At 35.9% G+C, this 25,940-nt stretch overlaps 1 protein-coding gene across 6 annotated transcripts in view; it reads right to left on the minus strand.

Moving 5' to 3' along the window:
- CNTN5 (contactin 5) overlaps positions 1 to 25,940 on the minus strand; it is a 610,938-nt gene that overhangs the window by 164,020 nt on the left and 420,978 nt on the right. For all 6 annotated transcript variants that reach the window (XM_058044080.1, XM_058044103.1, XM_058044112.1 and 3 more), the window contains one exon: positions 17,224 to 17,319. In XM_058044080.1, the coding sequence (XP_057900063.1) occupies positions 17,224 to 17,319 (96 nt within the window). The remainder of the gene's footprint in view (positions 1 to 17,223; positions 17,320 to 25,940) is intronic.

Consider the following 25,940-nt stretch of genomic DNA (forward strand, 5'->3'; position numbering starts at 1 on the left):
TCTTTCTATATTTTATTAAACACTTTTTACTAGGCTATATAGGTCAAAATCTGGGTCATTTTGTGATGGAGTAGTAAGAAGAGCTCATCTATTTCCTGACATAATTAATTTATAGTCTGAAATCTTGCTTACTATAATTTCTTAAATGATTTTTGTAGTTCTGTTTTCTCTGCTAAACAACACTAATTCCTAAACTGTCACAATGTGATGTACTTCCCATAATGGATGAAGCTGGAATACTCACATATCAGCATTTTTCCTAGTGCTTTTGGAGATATTCTGATGCAGAAAATGTCAGCACTATGGCAATGTAAAAGTGTTCCTGTCACTGTGGGTCAGTATGAAATAATGCCTGAAGTATTGTAAAGAGAGCTGTGCTGAAGCATTCAGATAACACCAAATATTCACTCCTGTGTTTGTTACTGCCTGAATGTTTTCCAGATTTGCTGCAGGGATTTTCTCTTAAGAAATTGCTCCATTCATCCTTTTAACATGAGGTTTCTGGACAGCCTTTTCAGCAGCCCTGTTAGCTAAGTGGTATTTTGGGTCCAAGTGAAGACATAACAAGAAGGTTGTTATATAAACTCTATTAAGGTCACTGAAAACCTAAGTGTCCTTAACATGGCTAAATTTTGCCTATTCAAGGGCAAAGCATGCAAAATAGCCATGCCATAATTGCACTTCTGTGGAGTTACAATGTTTGTACAAGAAATAATTCCAGCTCTAGACTTCATTTTGTTGTGTAGTGGGAGAGCCTATTGGAAAAATATATTTCTCTTCATCCACATAGAATTTTGTTTGATTACTCTAATTCCACAAGATGGCAGTACTTGATGAATAAATGGCATTGATGCCTGATGACAGACAAAATCAGAGATAATCTGGAAGTTTTTGCAAATCTGAAGAAGTTTTTATTGCTATGTTTTAGTTGATAAGTAAAGCAGCAAAAAGTAAACTCAATATTACAGGCTCAACTTACTATATATTATATTAAATGTATGTATAAATTTCAAATATATTATTAAATATATATATATATATGAAATATATTGAAATATTTATACCTATCCAATGAAATTTTCAAGATGGATTTCCCTTAGCATTTATAACTGTACTGTTCGAATGAAATAAACTGTCAGGATATATATAGGCCTACATCTCCTCTTCTGAAAATATAAAGCCTAATTTAATGCTAAGCCCGGCTTTGAACTTTTCCCTCACAATATTAGGTACACTATCCAGAGAATAAGGGTGCAATATGCAGTACCCTCTAATAATGGGGAACACTTCACATTAAGAGGGAAAAGAGGCTTCTTTTTAGCTAAAATGAATGAAAAAAATGGGTTGTTCCTCCATCCTCCCAGTGCAACCACATAAATAATTGTGATGCATTTCTCTGTGCTGCTATGGTTTATTATCAGTGCTCAATAATCTTCCAAGAAAATATTTAATGAACATAATTTATTTGTTGCATTGTAACACACCCACATGGAGTAAACAGATATTGTCGATTTATCAGTTAGCAATTAAATTGGTTATTTCCTTCTCTGGAGGCTTTGTATCTACTGCTCACTTATCTGAAACACAATTCTACCAATCACATGTTTGTCTTTCTTCAGATTCAATTACAGTGATAAATCTCCAAATATTTTCTTTCTTATAACCACTCACAGAGTTAAATAGCTAAAGATATTCTAGAAAAGGTAAATGTACTGTCAGGATTCATCTTGTTCTGGAGGATGCAAATATTATTTTGTTGTTACCAGTGTAGACAGCCAATGTAGTCTCATTTGTACTTTAATATTCATGAAATGTAGCCAGTCACTGAAGCACATAAAGACTAATGAAATGTATTTCTCATACATGCACTCTTTAAAGAGACCACATAGCTTACGACAAAAAATACAGCTTTGAAAAGATATTGGATTATCACATGTATTTGATTGTCATTGGTATGATTCTCATAGTAAAAAAGAAACTTGTTCCAGAACGTGTCAAAATACTGTTATCAAAACCACACATTATTCAGGCCCTTCTTCTGCCTTCAGGCAAGACCAAATATTCTCAGCACGCTCTAAAAGAATGTTCAGTGATTTATATTCCTAAATTTAGATCTTCACAATAACCTATTTTTATTGGATAATTGGACAGGTTTTTTTAATATTTATCTATATTATTTTTTAATACTGTTTATTGCCTTTAACAAATACCATATTGGAAGTACTGAAAACACATTACTGGAAAGCAATATTAAACTTTTGCAGCTACAGTGGAATACTATGACCCCTGTGCATATCAAACTTTCGTTTGCAAGGCTGGATCAGCCAAATCTCTTCAACTTTTCTTCAGAAGTTCTGATTTTTAATCTTTTATTTAATTTTATTGTTTTCATCTCCTCTGCTTTCTACATCTTATAATGTAGGACCCAAAGTTGGACATCAACACTACTGAACAGTGGGACAAGAGTAACTCATACTCCACAGGTAGCAGCTCTCTTAGGGTGTCCTAGAATTCTACTACTGAATTATCCATTCTACTAAGTCTTCTGTTATTTTTTTAATTGCATTTAATTGCATTTAATTGCATTATTTTATTTGTATATTTGATCTTTGATAAATAGAGCAATGTGAATTTTGCTGAATTTAGTGTTATTCCTCGTGAGCCATTTATCCAATACACTGATCATTTTTGCTTTTCATTCTGTGCTCTGCAGTAATTGTAATCTCTTTCAGGAGTCATTCTCAAATGCTAAATATGCCTTTCTTTCCTCTAGGACACACACACTTTCAAAAAATATAATTTATTTTCATATATATTCTCAGTAACCTTCTCATGTAAAGAAATGTTTAGACATACTTTAAGGTCATTTTATCAATATACATTGTTATTTTATGTAAATAAAGAAGATATTTAAATCACAGAAATTTGTGGGAGAAGAGCCTGATAGGAGAAACAAATAAAGTTGTAATAATATTTGAAAGCATTTTTTGAGGAAGACAAACACTGGAAACAGAAAATTCTCAAGACAAGGCAGAAAAAAACTACATAAAAAGTTTGAAATTTATTTTTTTGAAGCAATTAAGAGATTTTAAACAACAACTCTGTTATTTATATTCTTTTATTTTTTAGGTAGGAATGGAAATCAATGCTTATATAGAAAATTCCTGTATGCTCCATATAAATTGATGTTCTGTGGTTTATCACACAACAGGTAATACAAATGCCACTGTATATTGTTATTTTCTGCGAAAAGTAGGAAAAAAATAGGTGATAAAGAGCAACAAAGTAAATAATGTAAATAATTAATACTAGAGAATCACTATTGAAACTACTGAAAAATCCACAGCCAGCAGGAGCAGGGCAGTGACCGTCCCCCTGTGCCCAGCACTGCTGAGGCCACAGCTCCAATCCTGTGCTCAGTTCTGGGCCCCTCAGTGCCAGAGAGACATTGAGGGGCTGGAGCGTGTCCAGGGAAGGGCAGCGGAGCTGGGGAAGGGTGTTTAGCAGAAATCCTGTGAGGAACCTGCCTGGGAGTATTTAGGCTGGAGAAAGAGAGGTTTGGGAAGATCTCAGTCTCTAAAACTACCTGAAAGGAGATTGCAGCCAGGTGGGGGTCAGTCTCCTCCCTCAAGCAAAAGCTGAAATGATAAGAAGAAACGGCCGCAGGGTGTGCCAGGGGAAATTTGAATTGGATATTAGAAATCCTTCACCAAAAATGCTGTGGAACATTGGAACAAGCTTTCTAGGGAAGTGATGAATTCACAAATCTTGCAGGTATTTAGAAGACATATAGCCATGGCACTTAGGGTTGCTGGATTCAATGATCTTAAAGGGTCTTCTCCAATCTAAATGATTCTATGATTAGTAATTTCCAAAGAGAAGAACTAAATTTGGTCTGTCATTAGAAAGGGTAATCAAGATGATACACATCATTAAAAATGTATCTGTTTCAATCTTAGATGAAATAGTTCAGTGGGTGATATGAGATTTGATTAATATCTAATTTAAATGGTGAGATATAATTAACAGTATTGGAAGAAAGTGTATCTAGTCAAACTAACCCATTTTTATAATTCTTTGTATTGACCAAGAGAGCAAAGTTTCTGTAATGGGTCCAGAATTCAAATTCATACTTTGTAAAAGAACATATTGACTAAAATATTAGAATAAACCTAAAATTAACTTACTGTGCATTGAAGGGAATAAAAGCTGACTGCACAGCATGATCAAGAGGACCAGATGTGGAATTCTTTGTCCTCTGCTGCTGACCATTTTAACAATTAAAAGAAACCTATGCATTTGTAATCACTGATCTATAGGAAATAAAAGATTTGTCAAAGGCAAAAATGCAAAAAACATCACTGACAAACTCTGATTTAGATAGCTTGTTATTATTAGAAACTTCTTAATGATGGAAATGTGTTGAATCTACAAGCTGATTGTTTCTTAATAATTTGAATGAACAAGGATTCTGTGGTAATGCTTAACTAACTGTTGCATTCATATGAAAAGTGTGGCACTGGAAAATAATGAATATGTTGTTTAATGCTAGGAAAACATCACTGTGTAGAATATGTGTGGAAATTATTTTCTCTGGCAAAACCTTCGACAGAATTTAAAGTATTTTTAAAATTTTTTTTTCCATTCTCACTTTAGGTTTCTCTTGTTCTCTGATCGTGCTATGACACTTGATTTTCTCTATGATTGAATGACACTGGTGATACTTACTGCAGCACTCTCTGCTCTCCTCTAAGTTTGATGCAGTGGTGAGTATGATGAAAAATCCTACTCCAGAGCTTTGTGGCTTGTAGTGAACCCAGAGTCCCGCACCCAAGGGGACGACTGCTTTTCATGGAAATTTCATTTTATGACTACTTCAATGATGCCAATAGATAGTGCATTTTGAAGGCATAAATAGGAAATTTTTCAAAACAGTAAAACAGAAGTAATGTTTGGATGATGATCATCCAAATTTACAGAATATTGCTCTGTCTTAACTCTTTTTCAGCTAAGAGATGCAAAATGTGTAATTTTCCTTATTCAGCAGAAGAAACTCTGAAAAGCAAATTCTGTAATTTGGCTACAAATGCTCACTAGTACTTCAATTATAGTAGTATCAGTCTCTCAAGGACTTTATATATATGTTTCAGTTCAGTTTCTTGTTCTTAAAAGAAAGAAGCAATTTAAATTTGTCCCTTTACACCTCAGTCACCTTGATTCCTAATGCCAGGAAGGATTAATAGTAGCAGAAAGATTTCTTTAACAAGATTTAAATTCAGGCTTCTGGGTATAGAAATGGAAATAAAATGCAAGTGGAGCTCTAGTTTATACTTCAAACCACTCTTTTAGCAGAATTCACCATTCTATACATGTAGTTGTTGTCATAGGAATTGTACTGTCAAAACGTAGGTTCTTGGAGTCTGTGGAGTTACCCTTGCATGACTGTACACAGTGAACTTAAGACATAGCCCACTGCCTCTCTGCTTTATATTCTCTTGATATTAAGTGTTTTAATATAAATATAAAGGCTTTTGCTGGGTCTATTTGCAGGTCAGTGCTTGGTGAATTCCACCATGGGCATAACACAATATGATTGATGAATCTTTCTCAGGCCTGCTTCTTTGGTCCTATAGTATTTCTTACCCTAAGGCAATAAAAGGAAGTGACTTTCCAGCAGCCCTGAATCAAGCCATAGTCAAATTGATATCTCCACTAACACATAGTTATTTTAATTTCTAATGTTTGTTCCTCTTCTCACCATTTCTTTTTACATCTAAAAGAAATGCCAAAAGACACACACCAAACTTTATAGCCAATGAATGCTTAGGACTTTTGTGGGTGATCATCAGGGACAGGCAGTTATTCTCTCATACTCCCTCTGAATATGATTGTCAAATATGTAAAAAACTCAAACAAAGTAACAGTATAAATTTCATAATCCCCCAGATGTTAAAGGTCTAGTGCTCAGCTCCTTCTTGATGTATTTTCTAGTCTTAAATGTACCAAGGAATGTATTGGCAATTACATTTTTCTGAACATAATGGAATTGGGGAACATATGCCTCAGAGAATAGCATAAAACCAATTTTATAGTTCAAAAGAAATTTTTTACATACTAAGAATGATGGTGACAGATGATTTTTTTCCGCCTTAATTAAAAAATAAAGTGCAGACAAAGAGGAAGAAACATGTCACATTAGCAAATTGCCCCAGAATGCTGATATTGCTGTTCAACCATGTTGTACAAATAAATCACCACAAATAACGTCAGCAACAATAAATCATTTAAAGTCTAACAGTGTTGAGAATGCAACTCCTACCTGTTTCTACATACAGACATTACTCGGTTGCATCCCTCTGCACACTGTTCTGCACTGCTGGAAACCCAGTGAACTGCTTCCACCCATCTTCTACTTGTCACATAATTGTTGTTGAGACATAATATGTAGCCTTCTATTGTCTTATTTTTAGCCTAGACCACTCTCACAGGATTATGTATTCCCTCCTCAAACCCTCAGCAATAGCAAAGTGAAACATTTTAAATAGGTATGATGTGTCCCATTGCACATAGGTATCAAATGGAAGAAGGTATTTGTCCAACTCTCCTATTCTTTTTGTTTATTCTAAAGGAAATATCATTAATAAAATAATGCAAACAGCAGGCAGTCTGTCACTCTTTTCTGCTGACTATGTACGTTATTTTCAGAAGTCTTATTCTGTTTTCCAAATCCATTTTCATTTAGGAGTAGGAAAGAATTGTGACATGATGCCTGAAGATTTTTAGCTTTCTCATATACTTGTAGCTTTGTAGATTTTTAATATATAGCTATATAGCTTGTAGCACTTTCTGACACTTTAGAATGGGAGTTATCCTTTCTCACATATTATGCCACACTCTTGAAATTCTGTTTGGTTTTCTTTTCAAGGGGAGCAATTTCTAACAAGAACATACTGCTTTGCACCAGAAGTTGGGAGACATTACAAGATACAGGCCTAAGAACTCCAATGGAGCAGGTCCAAGGGTGGGTTAACAACCCTTCTCCCTTTGGATGTACTGTCCAGATATACTAATTAGTTAAACTTACAAAAGTTGGGAAAATTCAATCCTCTGTGTGCACATAAGCATATTTTGTTCACCTGAAAGGTTTAATTTTAAAACTGTCATTTTTGTTATCAATTTCAATATCATTTGGAAAGTTTCCCTTCTGATTCTTGGCCACAAAAGATCTGGATCTTATAAAATCACAAGATATGGATTGTAAATCAGTGCAATTTTAGTCTTTCTTTGATGTTTTCTTTATAGATCATCCACTGTTATCCTCTGGAAAATAGGTATTGCTTCTTTCTTCTCACATTTGAGAGAGGTGAGAATAGACTCTTCAGGATTGAAACTAGCTTGCTAAACTCCTAAAGACTTTGTGGTTCTGCAGGAAAAGCCAAGCTGTCAAATACTTTATCAGTATTACCTATATCCTTCTTTTCATTCTCTCTTCCTACTCCTGAATTTTTATCCCTGCAGTCTCCTATAGCACATTTTCTCACTTTTTGAAAAATAGCATGGAAATTAATGCTTCAATAAACTTTTAAATTAAGTAAAATTTTCTTGTTGCAGGTGTTCCACTCTGGGGCAGTAGCATCAAAACAACAGGAAGTGTATCAACTGGCTAAAGAAGTCATCACAATGATTTTAACAGTATTGAAACAGAGCATAAGAACATGGGAGATAGAATGGGTAATCAAATTATCAGAATTAAGAGTGACATTAATTATTGAATTGTTAAAAAGATGGCATTTTGGTCATAAAAAGTCACCTTTTTACTATTACTGGTCTGGAAAACAAAATTTGTTTTTAGAAGATAGAGAATGTACATGTGCTGCTGTACAGTGATTCAGATCTGGCTATAATCAGATTGCTGTCTGCACTCTTACATTATTATGCTTATACCTATCCAGTCATTTTCTCCTTGAAAAATCTAAGCAATTGCCTTTAACATATTTAATGTTAAATTACAGCTGCCTTCATGCCACTCATAATTTTATAGTATAGGAAAAAAACCCATAATACATCCATATATGTATATATATATGCATTTCTAAACAATTTCTAGTTTTCCATTTGAAAAAGAAAAATGCAAACGAGATATCCCAACCATTCTAACCACTTAATTTATTTGGAACAATCTTCCTGAACTGATTAAATTGGGCTTTATGAAAATCTATGTCTCATTAAGCTTTGAATCACCTCAAATGGTTGTAAGTTCACTTTCATACTTAAAAAATAAAAAATAAATGACTTTATTATGTAGAGAAACTTGTTAATAAGATCTGGCAGAACTCAGATCAGCTCTGTCCAAAGCCTTCTGCCTCTGAATCCAAACTGGTCTCCTAACATTTGCAGTAGTCATCTCTACCAGAATCACCATTGAATTCAGCTAATTATGCCTAGTGTGGGGAGAACTGCATTTTCTGAAAACTCCCTAGTTTTCATCCTGGTTTTTCTCATTTCTTTCTCTGTTTCCTCTTGTTTCAGCTGTCTGACCAGCATTGTATTTCTGGCTTCTTCTCCTTAGTTGCACAGATTAATGAGTGCATTCTCACTCTATTCTTTTCTGTGATAGGGAGAGGTAATTAGGATTAATTAGGAATTTTCTAACTTGAACAAAATGGGCCTTCTGATATTTAGCTAGTTGACATGTTAGTGAAATGGTATTTTTCCAGGCATCAGCTTAGTAAAACATTGCATATAAAGAGTGAATGGGTTCTGATGGGAAGGTTACTAGGAATGGGTCAGGTCTGGGGGAGCCCTGCACCTCTGAGATGGTAACTGCTGTGTGTGACATCAGTCTTAAATCTGTGAACCTTGGGCTGCTGCTGTTTTACAAATTGTGTAGCCATTGCCACAGAAAGCATTTGTGCAACACTTTAGTTGGGACTTTCCAACACAAGCTGAGGAAAAGTGGATTCGATACCCTGAGCATCCATTTCTGTTAAACCTGGCAGGCCAATGCTGTCTGGTTTAACCCCTAAACTAAGAGGTTTCTGCTAGTTATGCCTAATTGGTTGGGACATATCAGTAACTGGCTAGTAACTTGTCTTGAGGGAAGAGGATCTTGCTCACTACAGAAACTTTTCATCATTGTCTTATTTGTCAGGCTGTAGACAAATAGTCATGTACAGCTGGTGCCTGAGAGGCAACAGTGCATGAGCCTGAGGGCCAACTCACTCCACATATTTTTAAAATTAATTAATGTCTCATGCTTCCTCCCTCTTTTCTTGGTATCTCCTTTCACTTTGTTTCTCCTGAGCTGTCAGCTGGGGTAATATATGTAGACAATACTGTGACTGTGAAACTACAGCACACATCCCTTAAGCAGAGCCCTGTCAGGGCTGCCCCCATCATCCATTGTTGTGTGCTGCCTTAATTGGGCAAGGTCAACCATCTTCTTCTCACTACATTTTCATAGTCCCTGAGGGGACAAACAGCTCCTGTGAGTGATCCAGTGGGTGTAGGGACATTTCAAATTACAAAAATGCCAACAAACCAACCAACCAACCAACAAAAAAAAAAAAAAAATCCCAAACTCAGAAAAACTCACCAAAACTCCAACAAAAACAACACAAGAAACCCAACCAAACAAAAAATGAGAGAAAATCTAGACTTATTTATCCATACACCTACTATACAGACATTGTCTAGAATTTGGGGCACGTGCAATCATTAAAATGCAATTAAAATCTAATAACAACACATCACCAACAGACTGGGAGTAACTCCACTCTGGCAAATACAGCTTGTTAAAATGCTGCCCTACAAAAAATTTTATAATCCCCAAACTCTTAAATTTCATATCCTCAGATGAATGCCTTTAACAAGACTGAGGAAGGAAACCTTAAAATGTGCTTCAGGGAAGTCAGCAGCAAAATTACTGGTCATGTATTGAGTAATGAAAAGACCATAGACGAAAAAAAGTTAATTGCATTTTTTCATTCCATAATGAAATCTACAGGCATGGTCATCAATCAGGTGCACAAATAAAGAACACAGATTCCTATGTTGAGCAATGTCAGGGGCCATGGACATTCTATTTAAGGATAACACCCATGTGAATTATCATTATAAGACATTAAAGCTTCAAAAGCAGTCTAGTAAAAGTGACAAAGTGGATGATGCAAGAGTGAAACACCTGTATGATTCTTCCAAGCAAATATGTGATGTGTGAAGAGATAAGATAACCCTATGAAGTTAACGCAGAATTAGGACAGGAAAATAAATGTTAAGATACTCTGAACCTGTCCTCTAATGCTTTTTATTCTCCCATTACTGAAAAGCAAAATTTAAGGTTTATTCAAGTTATCCATAGAGGACAAATCATCACAAAACTGTGATAAAATCTAATAGGGAAATGCAGGAACCCTTCGACTCACGATCTAACTCTGGTACACAGAACTCTCAAACAGAGGTTTTAAAACATTCTGTCTGGATAATTTATAAGTTATAGACATGCAAAGTAGAGATGAGAAACTTGTCATCTTGTATTTTATATGTGACATAATAAGTGTTTATTACATAAATGTTTCCATCCTGTACAATAAGCAATCATTTTCTACTGTTGTTACTTAAGCAGCCTTTTTCTGATTCCCAACTTCAGGCTCCTACTAGGAATCAAAACAAGTGAAGAACAAATTATGGCATGCAATTATGAGAAAAACAAAACAGAACTGAGTATTCTATAGTGTATATTTGTATAATACAGTGTACTCTATAGGATCCATATAGATCCCTTAGTGCAGGTCAACAGCTGGAGAAGTCTAGGAGACTAGGATTTGGCTTCCATTTTAACAAGAATATAAACTTTTAAGGAGAAAATACAACAACAACCACAACAAAAACCCCCAATCCTCAAACATCAGTGTTCCTCTCAACCTCATTTTTGTTAGTAGAAGGGAAAGTATACTGGAGCATTGGACAGTTTTACCTTCTCAGCAATTTTAGTAGTTAGGAAGAGATGATAATTATTTACAGTGAATGTGAAATGTTCAACTTACCAACACCAGGTTCATACTTATTGACCTCTACAAACTAAGAGAAGGTACTGAGTGATTAATAAGCTCTGTTTAGCTTATGGGAGAGTCATGGTTAGAGGCATGCCCTGTCCAGCTGTTTTGGCAAACTGTGAGTTTCCAGTGCTTTGATAGGTGTCAGAAAAGCAATTCTGCCTTGGTGTCAAGGCAAAAGGAGAGATAACACTTTCACCAGCATACTAGCCTCTCCTGGAAGGAAAATATTTAGCTTTTTATGCTAAAGCTAATTTGAAAATTCAGATTTGGAAAAAAGAAAAATCAACCATATAATAGAAAAGAATCTGGATGTTACTTTACTGCTTAATACATAATATTGTTTAATACAGTATAAGCCATGATCAGGAAGAAATCTCACCTCTACTGACAGGTTAATGTGATGAAGTGCATCCACTCATACCTAGAGAGGGCTGGGGCATCATAAATCTAAGATATTGAAGGCTTCCTGTGATTTTGAAGAAACTGGTAATGGCTAGATTTAGGACAGAAGTTTTCTGATGTTGTGGATTGAAATGCCACTGTTGGGTGCCTGGATCCTGGGACTTAATTTTAAAAAAACAACACAACCTTAAAAAAACCTTGTGACCCTCAGCTACATATAGACAGACATCTGAGAATTGTATTCCCAAAATCAGCTTAGTAAATTGAGATCCAGAGGGTGCATGGACCCCTTCAGAACAGAATTTGCTATGTCCTGCATGTAGCTACCTGAGCCAGTTGCCTGTAAACAAGGTAATGAGCACACTAAGAGCAGTCCAGCCCAAATATAACCATCTTGTTATCATAACTAATTTGCCTGGAGAAATTTACTAACCATTCTCTACCTGAATGAGGTGATTTGATTTACAGTCTGTCTTATTATTTTTATATATAATTTGTGCAGCGTTCAAAACAGAGGACTTCTAAGGCTATGTTTGACTTCAGAAGGACTTGATTTCCAACTAGTAGAGAAACTGCAATCCAAAACTGCAGATTTAATGCAAATGCAGCTTTCATGTTCCTTTAGCAGACCCTGAACAGTAAGAAGTGATAGGTTTGTGTTTACTTCCAAGGTGGATGTCTGACTATGTCTGAAGTACACATATATAGGAGCTTAGAATGACTTAAAGAAACTATTTTGTGTGAGTTTCTCCCATATGAGGACCAAGAAAACTGTGCAGGTAACAGAAAAACAAGACAAAAGTTTCTAGTGCACAGTGGCAGGAATTTTTTAGCAGCTTGCCTGTTTAGCAGCACAGTATGCAGACATCCAGACAAGGATGTCTGTGATCCCCATGGCACTGGCATTAATCACCTTTGATGAAAGTTTTCTCATGAAAAGTACAGTTTTATAACAGTGAAGGAGAGGTATAAAAGATGCAGCTTACAGCACAGTTCCAAACTTTGTAAGATCAGCTTTACCCCTTAGAAAGAGATTAAAAAAAAAAGTTAAGAGTTTAGCATCTGTACAGATGTCACATGCTGCAGATAGATTATGTAGCAGAGCTCCCTCCAGACGGCAGCATCCCTCTGAGGCAGGATGGAGCTCACATCTGCCTTCCCCTGTGTGCATCAGAGCTCTACTCATTCTAACAATGGGAATCGTCATTCTCCATTAAGCTCATACTGAAAGCCTTGAATAAAAGCCTTAAAAAGCTCAGCTGAAAGTATTAATTCTGAGGGAAACATGTAAATCTGGATGAAAACTTCCATTCATTTTTAATCTTGCTATGGTAAACCTTGTAATTAAGATGATTAAATGGCTGAATAAAACCCTATATTTACATCATTTAGAATACCACAATGAAAAACCATAATCCTGTTTATGAAAAGAAAGCAGTAGAGGCATTTTAAATCAGAAACATCAAACAAAGCTTGTTATTTAAGCAGTCAGTAATTAATGTAACTCTTGCTTAGCAAGGACAACTAAGAGTTAACTGACTGGGAAACGCCTCTTGGAGAAAAGAAATAATTGGGAAGAATCAGATATTGTGTTTATGGAAGAAAAATAAAAGAGAAATTGTTATGTTTATGAATGATCAAGTTATCCACATTTAATGTATTTCACAGGGGAGAAGTTAAGGATTAGAAACAAAAAATACGCTAGTGGGAAAGCTTCTGGAGTAGGCACATCAAAATGACACAGCACTCCCAAGGAAGCAAGAGGCAGCATTTTTTATGAGCAATGGTCCAGGAAAAGCAGGAGGTGACAATCTCTTGGTGGCTGTTTGACATAAAGAATTGGCAGAAAAATCTTATCATTGAAAGTATTTTCCTTCCCCATTTTGAAGGAGTGGATAATGTCTCTCCAAAAAATCTCCCATAGTCTCTGTTGCCTTGCTATTACTCAGCAAAGATGACAAAAAACTTATTTATTAAACTAAAGAGATAATTCTCTCATCTGAATCTGCATGGCAGCATTTAGAAACTATTTCAGGTGTGCTTGCCACCCCACATTCCCCCTTGTTTTCCCTGTAAAATATTTGGACAACAATCTAATGAAAGCCTATATGAATAATATAAATACGTCACAAGTTTGTGTGTGTTTGCATGTCTAATGCATTACCTCTTGATAATATATCACAGAATAAATAAACAGAAATCAAGTCTATGAAACTGCCTCTCTGATTAAAATCTTGTCAAAAGAAATTAAGGTAGTATTTTTTTCAGTCAGTGAGCTTTGTAAAGGCTTTCAGACTTTTTTCCAAAATTGTATTCTGTAAGAATAGAATGTAGGTACTATTTAATCAAAAGTATTTACTTTATCTTCCATTTGAAAACATGTTAATAAAACTATATCTCTCTCAATACAGTGTTCTTTCGCTGTGTCGTCTTTCTTTTCCCACAGTGTCTAAAAGGGCTCAAGTTGAAGTTCCTGGGCAAGCTCATATGCAGTTATTGACTGGAGAGATTGAGGAATGGGATTCTGTTGAAGGACAAATTGCTTATGGGGTTGTGGAGAATTATTAGGCTTGATATTGTATCATGGATTTATCTCCTGTGATAAGTAATTGAAAATTATTTCTAAAGGTGCTAATCAATGTGAACAAATCAATATTGCAAAGCTTGCAGTGTTCATCCACAAAAAATTCTCTATCATCTAAAACACTCCCATAACTCATGGTCTTGTTAATTTGAGATGTTCACACATCGCAAACATGCTCTGAATAGTCTTTAGATTAGATGTATCCACTATAACATCTTAGGATCCACTTCAAAGTTTGTCTCCTGAGTGATTTCATTGTTCAAAATTTTCTTAGGGCTATTTAGAAGATAATACCATCTTTGCAAATCAGTCACAAAAACTAAAATGGAGTATTGAAAAATGGGATGCTTAAACAAATTTTAGATGTTCCTGCACACAAATACTTAAAGTACCTCTGCTTGGCAAAAGACCTTTTTACCTGGACATTTCATATTTGCTGTTAATTTCACAATTAAATTCATACACTTCACTCTGGAATTTCAAGTTTTGTCCAGAATTATTTTTTACAAATGGACTCTGATCTGGCAGTCAACTTTCATTAATGTCTTGTATTTTATTGCCAGTGGTTTGTAAAATGATTTATTTTTGAAACACCACCAGGCCTGTAGAGATAGCTCTCCCCCTTCCAGGAGGACTCCAGCCATTGTAATAGTACCACTCACAGTCCCACTGCTGTGTGGGAACTCAGCACATCACTCTGGATGTCCGGAGCTATCGAGACAACCCTTGGGGGGCTTGGAAATCCTGGAATGTTGCCAGAAGCCCCTGGTGGTTGGATTTTGACCCTGCAAGGGATGTGCCACCTGTTTGAGGACATGAGCGTCACTTGGGGATGAATGGTGTAAGAATAAAGTATTTACAGGGTGGAAATATAGATTTTAGGATTTTGGTAGAGGGGGGTTATGGAGACAAGATGGAGGGATCAGGGCATGTCTTTCCCTTCTTGTTTCTTCTTCTTGTCATCCATTTTCTGTGGTGATGTTGGCACTTTGGGATTGGTCCTTGGTGAAGGTGCACTTGCTAATATGGGTGAAAGGTATTGGGAAATAAAGGTAAATATGATGGATGTAGCTTTTAGAATAAAAATAGACGACCTTCCAGTGGGAGGTCAGAGTGCCCTTCGCTGCCTTGCTGGTCAGACCTCTGTCGGGCTGGGAGAAAATTTCATAGATAAGAAATAATAAACAATTCGAAGACTGAAAATCTGAAGAGTCCAGAGTCGTCCTTTGAAGCCCGGGCTGTCCCAGGGCCATCCTACGCGTGACCAGGCAGAGACAAATATCTGAAGCGGTCCCTGCTGTACCACAAGAACTTACTGGTCCTCAGTACTTTGCAAAGAAGAAGCTAAAGCAAATTTCCTGTGATAGAATCACAGATTTCTTTAGGTTGGAAAATACCTCTAATATCATTAAGTCCAAGCAGTAAACCAGCACTAGTTCCACAATAATCCATGTCCTTAATAGCCACATCCACACACTTTTCAAATACCTCCAGGAATTGTGACTCTACCACTTCCCTGAGCAGCCTGTCCCAGGGTTTGACAGCCCTTTGGATGAAGAACTGAATTACTTGCATTATGTAATGAACAAAAGGAAGGGAGGCCAAGTCCCCTTCCCATTGATAGTATCTTATGTTTACATGTGCATATCAGCTCTATTTTTCAGCTTTTGTAGATTACTTCATTACTCTGTAGAACCTTTTCTGGCTTAGCAATGGTGAAAAAATTATGCCAACAGAGGATAAAAATATTTTTCTGGAAGTAATTTTCCTGTTGGCATAGCCTACTGGTACTCAAACAATATAAATTAAAATGACTGAATGCTGTTTCTGAGCACTGTAGTTTGCACAGCAGGGGTTTTGCTGTCCCAGTAATGAAAACGAAGGATATTGGTTTTCACCATCAAAGGCAATATCTGTGTAACAGTAGTGTTAAAATCTGACTAAATAAAACGCAGAAGCATAATTTCAGGAAAACAATTCTAAATATTTTGATGATATATAAAGGTGCATTTTGTGGAATGGCAGCTGTTAAAAGGTGTATGACAGTTTTACTCTTGATTAATGTCCATCTATCTTTTCAATCTCAGCTTGTTTGGGGAAATGAAATTCAGCTGCACTGCTGAAACCACCACTCACTTTTTCTGTCTACATCTTTTCCTTCTCAGTTTACTTATCACTATCAAGCCTTAACATCATGTACTCAATTTCATCATATAGACTGCAGTGTCAAACTCAGAAGGAGATTGTAGAGGCAACCACAAGAGAATTTGCTCAGAAGAGAGAAAAGCAGAGAGATAGCATTGATAACTGTAATACAGTTATAACAATCCTTGCAGTATAAATAGATACTGAACACATTTCTCTAGCAGAAACTCAGAGAAGACTTTATTTTCTGCAGATTTTCCATCTGCAATGTTGCTTTCCTTCAGGCCTAAAATTTGGAGTAGAAAAATCCCCTCAGTACAGACCTCATTTCCCAGAGAAGAAAAGGATAGGCTATACCACTATATCTGCTATATATATCTGCCAAAAACCAAGTTATTCTGTCTAGCATGCTGTCTCCAGGTGTTGTATGGCACGGAAATATAAGCATGTACCCAGCTGTCTACAGGTTTTTGCAGAAGCGTCAATTTGAAAAGCAAAAAAGTAACCTCTCTGGAATTCCTATGTTTTCATTTGGGAATCCACAGGCATTTCATAGAATTTATGGTAATTCTGACTTTTAGCAATGAAGCAGTTTTATGAAACTAAGTTATACAGGAAAGGAAGTAACTAAATCATGTCTCTACTACTGAAAAGGAGATAAAATTTGTATTCAACATAAGTACCATGACATAGGAATTTGGAGCAATTTCTGAAGGCTTCTAAACACTATAAGCAATCTTTTGTGACCTCAAGGCAGCCATATTCACTGTTGATGGCATGGAGACTATTGTTACATTCAAGTTCTGTACTAGGAATTAGACAATCTTCTAGCAGAAACTTTGCTGCTATTCACTGGCATTTGCAATATGTGAGCCTAAATTAGTCCTTTGGTACTCCAAAAACTGTCAGAAGGATGGTGGATATCTCATCTTTGAAGTTCCACAATCAAATACATACTGTATCTAAACTCCTGGGCACCCAATAATGAGGAAACTGTAAAGGAGGAGCATGAATACAGGCTGCAGCCTACTGTACCTGGAGAATGAAGTGGAGGGGAGCACATCAGAACAACTCCTTGGCCTTCACGTACAGATACAGCACTTCTTGTCCGACCGCTAAAATTCCCCAGATCTATCAAAAGAACAGAACATTTTGGTTACATACCAAAGATTTTAAATTTTTTGGCTGCCGTAATTTTCATTTTATTTCTTCTTTTAAAGTTGGTTGTTCCTTTTTTCATGCCTTGATCTCTAATAGAAGAGCCTGAAAAATAAATCTATTTCCCTTACAAAAATTCCATGTTACATCAGCACTTTTTTCCTTTTTTAGTGCACTTGCATACAGTATGAAAAGAAAAAGCAGCAGACTACATACACACACACACACACACACACACACACACACACACACGCACGCACGCACACACACAGACACACATATACATATATTTCATTTACAAATACATATGATAGTGCTTTTATTTCCTTTTACTATATCCTGCTTGATTTTCTCCCTTGGTAGAAGGGATTCATACACAGTGAAATGGAAGAAATACAACTGGAGGGAATACTTCAACTAACATCCAGACTGATGATGTTGCAGACCCCACTTGGACATTGCACACAGGACATGGTGATGACAGAAAGGAAAATCAGCACATTGGTTCTAAAACTATAGAACATTGTTACTCTATAGCACAATTACTCTTTCAAATAATTTTCTTCTGATTTCTCTGATGCTATAAGTCCAAACCAGTATGAGTAAATGTGTTTTCCCTCCAAAAGTTTCTCTCCATCAGGGCAATAAGAAGCATTTCAGTATTGGAACAAAAATTTTGAATAAAGTTGCAGGGCACTGCTATGAACAGTTCATTGTGATTATTTAAAGCCTCTCAACAAGAAGATCCTATTATTCCATTTACCACACAGAACACTCAACATGGATTCATATTTGTTGTGATTAAAAATGGTCTAGTGTTTATATCTGTAGTAAAGAGATATGAGAGTTCAGTTCTGCCATCAGACTGTTAATGTCTTCACCTATTCTTTAGAGTCAGTGCTGGTGTTTAAAACCTCTGTTCTGTCAGGGGTTTTCTAGAGAATTTTCCATCTGATGTGGATCAAGGTGAAGAGAGCAGCAACAAGAGATCTTTGAAAAGGATACAGAAGCTTCAAGAAACATTAAAGGAGGATTTGGAAAAAAAAAAAAGTTATTTCCCTATTAGTTGTAGCAACCTTTAAATATATTTTCATCCATTTCCTGCTTTGAATGTGCATTGGGATGGAAAAATATACTTTTTTTTCACCAAATGAAAATCAAAAATATTCTTTCTTATTTTAAAATCAAAGTATTATATATGACTCAAGTTTCTATCTGTTCAAAACAATTATTTTCAAACTAAAGGAGGAGAGTATCAAAGAACTTTGAATTTCAGCTTTTTTGGCTATCTATTGGTTCTGAACTGAATTTCTTGTTAGCATATGACAGAAAAAGGATTAGCAGGTACAAAAGAAGGGATTTAGCTCTAAAACAAATAAATGTAGAGAAGCTTAAAAGGAAGGAAAGGCGAAGGATCATGCTTGCAGTTCCCCCACATTAAAGTAATAAACACAATAAGGAAAAATCAAATTAATGGAAAATTTAATTACTTTCTTGTAAATCTCAGCCATTTCATATCTATCCACACTGGAAAAAAAAAAAGCAGCTACAGAAAATTTGTACAAACACCTTCATTTCACTTTAAAACTCTAAAGAGATAGATAATAAAAGAAACAGTGGACAGAACCCAGCTTTAGAGGTGAGAACTGTAACCTCTCAGCCTTTGGTTCACTATTCTTGGTGCAGTATAAACCTGTAACACGTGTGACATGTCAGAATGCCCCACACAGAATGAGTCTGTCCTTCATCTTATTATGATGTCTATGGCTGATTGATTAGAAAATGCCTTCTCGTGCTCCATAGGTGTTCATCTTGTGCTCTGAAAGATTAATTTACTCATATCTCAGTGCTAGTGGCAAAGATGGTAACATACACTATGTTATTTTCAAAGCTTTTACTGAGGTTCAGCTACATAACTCCCATACTTTTTAACGTGAGAAACAGCACTGAACACTTTGAAAAAATGTATTTAAGTGCCAGCCACCATGTCTAGTGTAACTTACTATTGACAATATCTATGCAAACCACACATTCAGATGGAGGGCATGTGGCAGGAGTAACCAAATTTCCTTCACTGCTGAGAAATTATTCAGTTAAAAACATTATATAGTGTCACTAGTGTACAACCTGTGAGACAGGAGTGGTCTCCACTGTAAAGGGGAAATAGTAAAAAATTCCAGAGCTACTGGACATTAAATCCAATGGGTTTGGTGTAGTACTTTCTGGATGTCAGATTTACACTGCAAGTGTATTTACATTAGCTCAGTGTAGTATTTGGTCTTTGAGAGAAGTTATGACCTCTGGAACACCATTTATATATCTGATCCAAAGGAGCTGCCAGGTAGTGCTCCTTTCTCCACAGTGACTATTCCCATTTTTTGGAAACGAGCTAAAGCATGGGTTTCTCTCAGCACATACACCTATGTATTGATATGCGTTGTGGAACAATGACACCACCACAAGGCTATCAGTTTTAACATGACTCAGTAGAAAAGGAAACACTTCCACAGAAAGTGAAAGGAGTTAAAGAGAAGTAAATGAGGAAAACCTCAAGGCAGACAAAGCAACCAAAAACCTTTGAAGGTCTAACAATTTAAATAAAAGTGGGGAAGTTCTGCCATTGACAGAAGGACTTTTACAAAAGTTGGATCAGTTTTTAGCATTTAATGGCCTTCCAAGTCACCTTCACTGCAGTCTGCATTTTAGGTATGTGCAGGAGGGATCATTGATACATTCTGCTCATCAGCTTACTGCAGCTAATGGGGGCAACAGGTTTTTGTGACCCAGTCAACAGTCAAGGGGTAACTGCTATGAAATTAGGATCAAATTAAAGATGAAAAACAGATCTTGTTTTTATTGTAGCCAATTATTGCTTGGTAACCTACCATGGAAACTGTAAAAGTCTCGGTACTTCATTATCAGCGACTTAAACCAGTCAATTTAGCTTTAAAGTAGAAATTAGATTGGTGCAGAACAATGTCCTCTGCCAGCTCGGTTATGTAGGCTTAAACTGTTTTATATGCAAATTTATTATGCAGTTTAAAATGGACATAATATGATATGTATTAAAATGTTTAAAGACATATCCTGAAGATACCCAGACAAGTATAAAGCAGGCAATATTCTTTCCAATAAGGTAAAAATAGCTCTACACAAGGAGAGATTCTTCTGTCAGGCCAAGGACAAACTTATTTATTGCGTTGTCACAAAGAGAGGGTAGCTTTCCTCTCCTTGGATTTGAAAGACAGGACTAAGAAATAGACCTTGAGCTGGAATTGTAGCTCCTTTAAAAAGGTAAGATTTACAGGGAAAAGAATTCCATCAAAACATGTTTTTCAAAATCCCATTATAACCTAAATCAAAAACATGGTTTGACTGTACACCCTAAACAATGGAAAATATAAATGTTCTGTTTAATAAGCCACAAGCTATAGAAGAATGAAGGGTGGGTATTGAAAAGATATAATGTGTGATTGTATAGGAAAGTTTTACACTGAATGAATAAACACAATACCCAGAATATCCAACAGTCCAAGAAAATTAATAGATTATTTTATGTTGACATACACTTTTTTGTAGGAATACCAGATTAAGGAAATAGAGCTGTATTAGTAGGGTCACTCATTTGACCCAAGTGTAACTTTTAATAATGAAATTATTCATTAGAAAAAGTGTGAAAGGAAGTTTGGGAAAAAAGATTTTTACCATTACAGAAACATCATCTCACCAGTGATAATGGGAGAAGTATACATCTTGAACTTTCAAAAATCACATTACCGTATGAATTTTAGGTGATAAAATAAGAGTAACACTCAAACACTTTAGAATGTATCATGCTTTTTATCATTGCTGCTGTTATTATTTATTACCAGAAAGGTTTTAATTCTTCATGGATCATCAGACTGACAAGATGTGAAAAAAGTTATTTTTCTTTCTCAGAGAAGTTACTGTGCAAAAACAGAAATAGAGAGAGCATAGAAAAACAATGAAGAAGTCCAAGCCTGCATGACAACAGCCCTCTCTCAGTGTACATCTGCGGAGCCATTAAAGTGTTTTAAGGAAAGGGGGGTCCATGCACAGATTTTTTCAGGGAATGCTGACAAAAGGTGACAAGGAACTCAGGAGAATGTTTAAAGATTCCTCTCTGAAAGTGTGAAAAACAGGGAAAGGACACAAGATACTGTACTTATATTTAAACTAGCATATTCAGAACCTTTCTCAGATATTACAAGATATTTTTTTCTCAGAAAAAAAGTAAAGAAGGATCTTTGAATAATGGCACTCTGCAGATGTGTTCTTGCAAAAACAAAGCACTTTTTTATGTACGTGTATCAGCATGAAATTTAAGGCATGTACTATTGATTCATTACCCCTGAACTAAATTTTCACAATGAAAGGCAGATGAATAGTCAAATAAACAAACATTTTTCTGTCTTTAATGACATATTTCTATTTATATAATTTCTTATAAATTATAACAATTTAAAAATACCTGGTTTACTGTTTATTGTTCTTCATTTAGTTGTATGTCATGGCTATGTCTAGCTGTTTTACCTTGTAAGTAGAAACATTTTTTGATGCTTTCTACATTTCCTATCACAGTGAAGTCATGAATCCACAAATGTGGCAAATGCATTCTATCATAATACAGTACATTAGAGAGATAATTAACTATCCTAGTGTCCCGGTTTTGTCTGAAGTAGAGTTAATTTTCTTCTTAGAAGCTGGTGCTGTGCTGTGTTTTGGATTTATGTGACTAACGTTGACAAAACATTGACATGATCATTGTTGCTGAGCAGCAATTACCCAAAGCCAAGGACTTTTCAGTTTCCCATGCTCTGCCAGTGAGGAGGGCACAAGAGGCAGGGAGGCAGCATGGCCGGGGCAGCTGACCCGAACTGGCCAGAGGGATATTCCGTAGCACAGAGCATCCAGCTCAGTGTATGAACTGGGGGGAGCTGGTCGGGAGGCACCGATCGCTGCTGGGGGACGGGCTGGGCATCAGTCAGGGGGTGGGGAATAACTGCACTGTGCATCTCTTGTCTCTCTTGGGTTCTGTTCTTTTCACTTTCTGTTTTCTCCATTTTAATTACAATTTTAATTACTATTGTTAGCATTATAAGTATTATTTATATTGTACTGTATTTCAGTTGTTAATATATATAACTATTCCCTAAATTGATTTATAGAATTGTGTATTAAATCTAGTACAATTATATTTCTTTTAAAATTCTTTCCCAAAATGGGTGGTTTCTATTTATTAATTATTATTATTAATTAAAAAAACTTTAGCTTTTTATGAGAAAAAAACAGACTCACTATTTACTCACTATTTACTATTTATGCCATACTTTTTAAAAGAGAATACTACATTTCAATTAAAATATTTACTACTTGTGATCCTACACAGATTTTTTATAAGTTATGAATTGATATGCACCTTCCACTGTTTTGTCTTGTCTTACTACTTATTTTTTTCTATAATCTAATCTTGCACAGAGAGATACCCCAGGAAGGTTGAGGAAATTCATAGTGTTGAAAAACTGTTCCTTTTGTTATGCCTAGTTTCAATAACATCAATTAATAAAATCAGTATCATCAATAAAGCTTAATTCTACCCCAAGCCTTGAGAAAAAAGGGAATTCGTAGGTACCAAAATCTCCCTGAACTTCAGTAGGATTTCTGCATTCATAAATCCTGAAGTACTGGACCAAAGTGGATTAGAAGAAATATTGACATACAGAATAAAATAATAAGATTATGTTGAAAACTACAGAGTTACTGTATGATTCCACTTGGCATGTTAAGTTCACAATAATTAGGATGCTCGTGGTTACAGTTGCTGATGGTTATGATTAATTGGTTATAATCATTCTGTGTCTGTCAGGTTTCATCTCTTCCCTCATGAATTATTTCAGCGTGCTTCTCAGCTGTCTTTCATGACTGTATAACGCAATTTCCAGGAAAAACACAGAATCAAGTGGAAATGTTATAGTTAAGCATTTTTCACCCATTCTGTCATTTAGAAGAAACAACTAAACCCAAACAAATAAGCAACCAATCTTAAGCGACAAATGAAAAATTTTCAAATGCAGATTCCAACATTTAACCACAAAAGTAAAGTGGGACAATAAATATTACTGCTTGCAGAACTTCTCAGCAAACAGATTTTTTCACTTGAGTAATATATGCAATATATTTTTTTAAACACATTGTTTTACATAATGTTATCTGCGTCTTGAAAACCACACATTTCTATTTCCAACATTCTCCATAGAAGTTCCTGACACTGAGTGGTATATTACTATTTATGCACTGTATAAATCCTGTGCACATGATTCTACCTTCTTATTTTTTTCCTTTCTTCTTATGAGTCTTCCTTCCCTTTTTGTTGATTTCTCCTTTAGTAACTTTTTTCCAATTAAGTTAATTACAAACATTCAAGGATATATTGCAAACAATCTTTCATTTTGTTGTGAGTTTCTTCAGCTGGATGTGACTTTTCCTTCTTTTAATTAGTAATCCCAACAGCCAGTTGGGATTTTGGAAGATTTAACACAGAATGACTATCATAGTACAGTTTCTTATCATATGATGTGATATGAAATGGACAGTGACTAATCTCCATAGAGTTTATTGGAAAATTCCTGTGTAGGTGTTGTGGTCCACAGGAAGCTGTAACAGTAGTACACAGAAAAAAAAAACCTTTTCCTACCCTCTAGGTGAACAAGTCATTAAAGATAACTTGTTCTGTATTTTATTGAGCTAATTTATAATAGAAATTGCACTAAAACATTTATTGTATGTATTTATTGCTTTTAGTTCATGGATTCTACTCCTAAAATAATATAATGGTGGCAAAGGAAATAAGCTTTCCCAAGTTCAGAAGTGATGGCACTGAGCTCATCTAAATAAAAAACTTTACAACTTCCACAGTATCTGTATCTGAGACTATCTTGCTGGCATGATACAGACAAAGAATCTGCAGGAAATGAAAAAAAAGCCTGACCTCCCAGGGTCCCTGTTATGAAGATAATATGTAAGATGTTTGATAGTGTTTCAGTCAATAGTTTTTTTTTTTTCTCCCCTGAATTCTTCATAATTTGTTTCAGAATGCCATTATATGCATGAACTGAGATAAATATCTGAGAAGCACTGTTCAGGTCTAAGGTTTGGGGAGTGGCATGATTGTTCAGGTTTCAGTAATAGCTGGAGGCTTTTGGTCACCATTTCCATGAGACATGACATATCAAATTCTGACTCCACTCTAGACAGGTCATTTTGCTGCACTGACTTTTCGGCAGACTAATGTGTATAAATGCCTCCATACTTCACTTCTGCTTTGTCATAAAGAAAAGAAGAAGGTCATAATCTCCCAGAAATTATTTATTTGATCTTCTATGAGAGTTGTAGTGCCCAGCATGACCTACAAGTCAATTGTGACAAGATAACGAAGTGCTTGGACACATCCAAGGAGTAAATCTGGAAGACCTTGGTCTTAGCTGAATAGCTCAACTGGAAATGAAGGCCGTGCAAACACAGAGAGTTGCCTAGGTAGCAGCTTCTTGTTACATATGATGCTAGGTAATGTTTTTGATAAAACAATTTGTATTGGAACATGTTATTCTGCTTAATATCTGGGTGGTATCACCCACTGAAAATCACAGTTTAGGATATGAGCATGTAATTTTACAAGTAAGAGTCATCAAAGATAAATAAATGGTCATGAATCAGCTGAGCAACTATAAATTATCATCTACGTGCTTTGATTTTTTCAGTCTGTAATGTGTACCACATTAATTAATTAATAGCCCTGTGAAGGTGGTCTGAGCATTCCTTTAATGATCTAATGTGTTGCAAATGAATGGCCCAATATTTATTCATTTTTATGATCAGAGAAGATAAACATTATTAGAAGCTTTCATAATTTCATAAAGTATGGGATAAAACAGTTTCAAATGCTTTCTAAAAGGCATTTACTTCTTCCATCCCACTCTTTGCATTCTAATGTTATTTCCTTATGTCACTTATTTTCTAATTCTGCACATATTAGTGTCAGAGAGCTTGCATAAGATGAAGTGCCTCTCCTCTCCTCTCCTCTCCTCTCCTCTCCTCTCCTCTCCTCTCCTCTCCTCTCCTCTCCTCTCCTCTCCTCTCCTCTCCTCTCCTCTCCTCTCCTCTCCTCTCCTCTCCTCTCCTCTCCTCTCCTCTCCTCTCCTCTCCTCTCCTCTCCTCTCCTCTCCTCTCCTCTCCTCTCCTCTCCTCTCCTCTCCTCTCCTCTCCTCTCCTCTCCTCTCCTCTCCTCTCCTCTCCTCTCCTCTCCTCTCCTCTCCTCTCCTCTCCTCTCCTCTCCTCTCCTCTCCTCTCCTCTCCTCTCCTCTCCTCTCCTCTCCTCTCCTCTCCTCTCCTCTCCTCTCCTCTCCTCTCCCTTTTGAGGAGATATTCCATTGAGTGTCCTCAAAGATGTAATCACAGTCTTTGCTTTAGGAATGTATATCAGGCAGCAATCTCTCAGCAGTTCATCTGAGCTTTTAACTCCTTTGCCATCTGTCACAATTACATATTATCACTCACAGATCAATAGAAATAAAATT

The sequence above is a fragment of the Melospiza georgiana genome, chromosome 2, assembly GCF_028018845.1.
Source record: "Melospiza georgiana isolate bMelGeo1 chromosome 2, bMelGeo1.pri, whole genome shotgun sequence".
Classification (NCBI taxonomy): Eukaryota; Metazoa; Chordata; class Aves; order Passeriformes; family Passerellidae; genus Melospiza; species Melospiza georgiana.